The sequence below is a fragment of the Nannospalax galili genome, unplaced genomic scaffold, assembly GCF_000622305.1.
Source record: "Nannospalax galili isolate Female #2095 unplaced genomic scaffold, S.galili_v1.0 scaffold186, whole genome shotgun sequence".
In the NCBI taxonomy this organism is placed as follows: domain Eukaryota; kingdom Metazoa; phylum Chordata; class Mammalia; order Rodentia; family Spalacidae; genus Nannospalax; species Nannospalax galili.
The window spans coordinates 2098708-2100841 of NW_008358774.1; the positions used below are offsets into that span (position 1 = coordinate 2098708).

At 37.3% G+C, this 2134-nt stretch overlaps 1 protein-coding gene across 6 annotated transcripts in view; it reads left to right on the forward strand.

Moving 5' to 3' along the window:
- The window catches only part of Reps1 (RALBP1 associated Eps domain containing 1), an 81704-nt gene that overhangs the window by 36683 nt on the left and 42887 nt on the right, over nt 1–2134 (forward strand). For 5 of the 6 annotated variants that reach the window (XM_008822028.3, XM_008822029.3, XM_008822031.3 and 2 more), the window contains exons 5-7: nt 202–326; nt 833–995; nt 1242–1305. In XM_008822028.3, the coding sequence (XP_008820250.1) occupies nt 202–326; nt 833–995; nt 1242–1305 (352 nt within the window). The remainder of the gene's footprint in view (nt 1–201; nt 327–832; nt 996–1241; nt 1306–2134) is intronic. The other variant, XM_008822030.3, reaches the window with a different exon arrangement.

Genomic DNA, 2134 nt, shown 5'->3' on the forward strand with positions numbered 1-2134 from the left:
AGTATTGACAAAGAAAGCAAAAAACAACTTAAAGTATTCTTAGTTGTGCCAGAAGGATTTCATTTCTTTAAAATTGAAGTTTAAAAGAAAACTTTCATAATATATATGTGATAGTTTGTTGCAGTCTTAAAGTAATCTTAAGTAAAGCCTGGTAGCCTTTTTTTCTTCCTGAGTCAATGTGGTCATCCGCTCTCTTTTTAGGGTCTGCTGCTGGTGATGCAGTGTGGGCTGGACATTCTCCACCTCCACCTCAAGAGAACTGGGTCAGTTTTGCAGACACTCCACCCACCAGTACTCTTTTGTCCATGCATCCTGCTTCTGTCCAGGTGTGACATTTTATTGGTATTGCGTTTTCTTTGCTTCATTCAGAGTATTGCTGCAGTCATTGTTTTATATTTTGCTATTGAAGATTTTACAAATGTAAGTTCACTTTTATGAGAAACAGTTCAGAACTCTGTTCTGTGTCATTTTTTCAAGTCTTTTATCACCGGAATGTTGCACTGAAAGTTTTGGCTGATTTTGTTTCTGTTTGTAATTCCCTAGTGAAGTGATTTCTGCATCTGGGAATATATTTGCTTGGCTTTCTTAGCACATTTTTCATAGCTTTCTGTTGCTTACATAAATGCTGTCATTCTATATGTTTATATAATTGCTGTGCAAAAACACATCCAATAACCTGACCATAACTTGTATGTGGTTTGCTGATGACTTCTTACATTTTAAATTTCCACAAAAAAGTAAATTTTACTTTCAAGGAAAAGTAACCTAGCTCTCTTGGTCCATATAAGCATATAGATAGATACTGTACTGAGGAGAAAATGTCTCATTGCAGGACCAGACAACAGTACGAACTGTAGCCTCAGCTACAACTGCCAATGAAATTCGTAGGCAATCCAGTAGTTATGACGATCCCTGGAAAATAACAGATGAACAAAGACAGTATTATGTAAATCAGTTTAAAACCATTCAGCCTGATCTAAACGGATTTATTCCAGGTGAGTTCTTCTAGATGGGACAGGACAAAGTTTCAGTTTCATTATCCCATAGGCACTACTTTATTGGTTCAAGATTTAAGTGTTGTGCATATTATTTATCTAAAAAGACTTTGTAGTCACTGGGGAACAAAAACTTGACATTTTCACATCATAATATTACCTTTTCCCCAGTCTAAGATTCTTCATTCTATCCTTGGATCTCTGTGTTCTATTCAACATTAAAGTAACATTGTTTTAATATTTCAGGGTCTGCAGCTAAAGAGTTTTTTACAAAATCAAAACTTCCTATTCTTGAACTTTCTCATATTTGGTAAGTGTGGTATGTCATTAGTTGGTTCATGTGGGTTGTTTCAAAGGAGTTTTTCTAACAGATAGATTTTGGAACTTTTAAAAATAAGCTGAGTATACTTCACCTCTTCAGAAGTACTGGTGAAGAAGTCGGCTGCACACCAGTGAGCTGCTCTCTCGTTCTCTAGGAAAGAAATAATACTAGTTAGAGAAGTTCTTAGTTCTTTGTGAACTAAACTCCAGCTGTATTGGCTGCTTCCTGTTGCTAGTGTAGTGCGTGAAGAAAAAGCTACTACAGTCGGCTGTGTTGATTTCTTCTGGTATTTGTCAAGTTTAATAAATTCCCTATCTAGCTAACAGTTTAAGAACAGTGCATAGTTCTCATGTTAGTTGTAGACTGAGACTCCCGAGATGCTGTCACATAGAATTGGTCACTGGAACACAAACTATAATCATAAATTACTTTTTAAAAACATTATCAGAAGCCAGGCATGGTGGCACATGCCTTTAATCCCAGCACTCAGGAGGCAGAGGCAGGCGGATCTCTGTGAGTTTGAGGCCAGCCTGATCTGCATAGTTCCAGGGAAGCTGGGGCTACAGAGAGACCCTGTCCCCAAAAGAACAAAAAAAAAAAAAAAAAAAAAAATATGTATCAGATAAACAGTACTCCACTTTACAGCAGTATGCATCTCTAAGACCAAGTATGGTGGTATAGGCTTTGTTATTCCAGCTCTCAGGAAGCGGTACAGGAGGAGCATAAGTTCAGCAACTAGGCTATATAGTGATACCTTGTCTCAAAAGGTAAGCACACACACAAATAGAGAGACAGAAAGACAGACTTAGATGGAGAG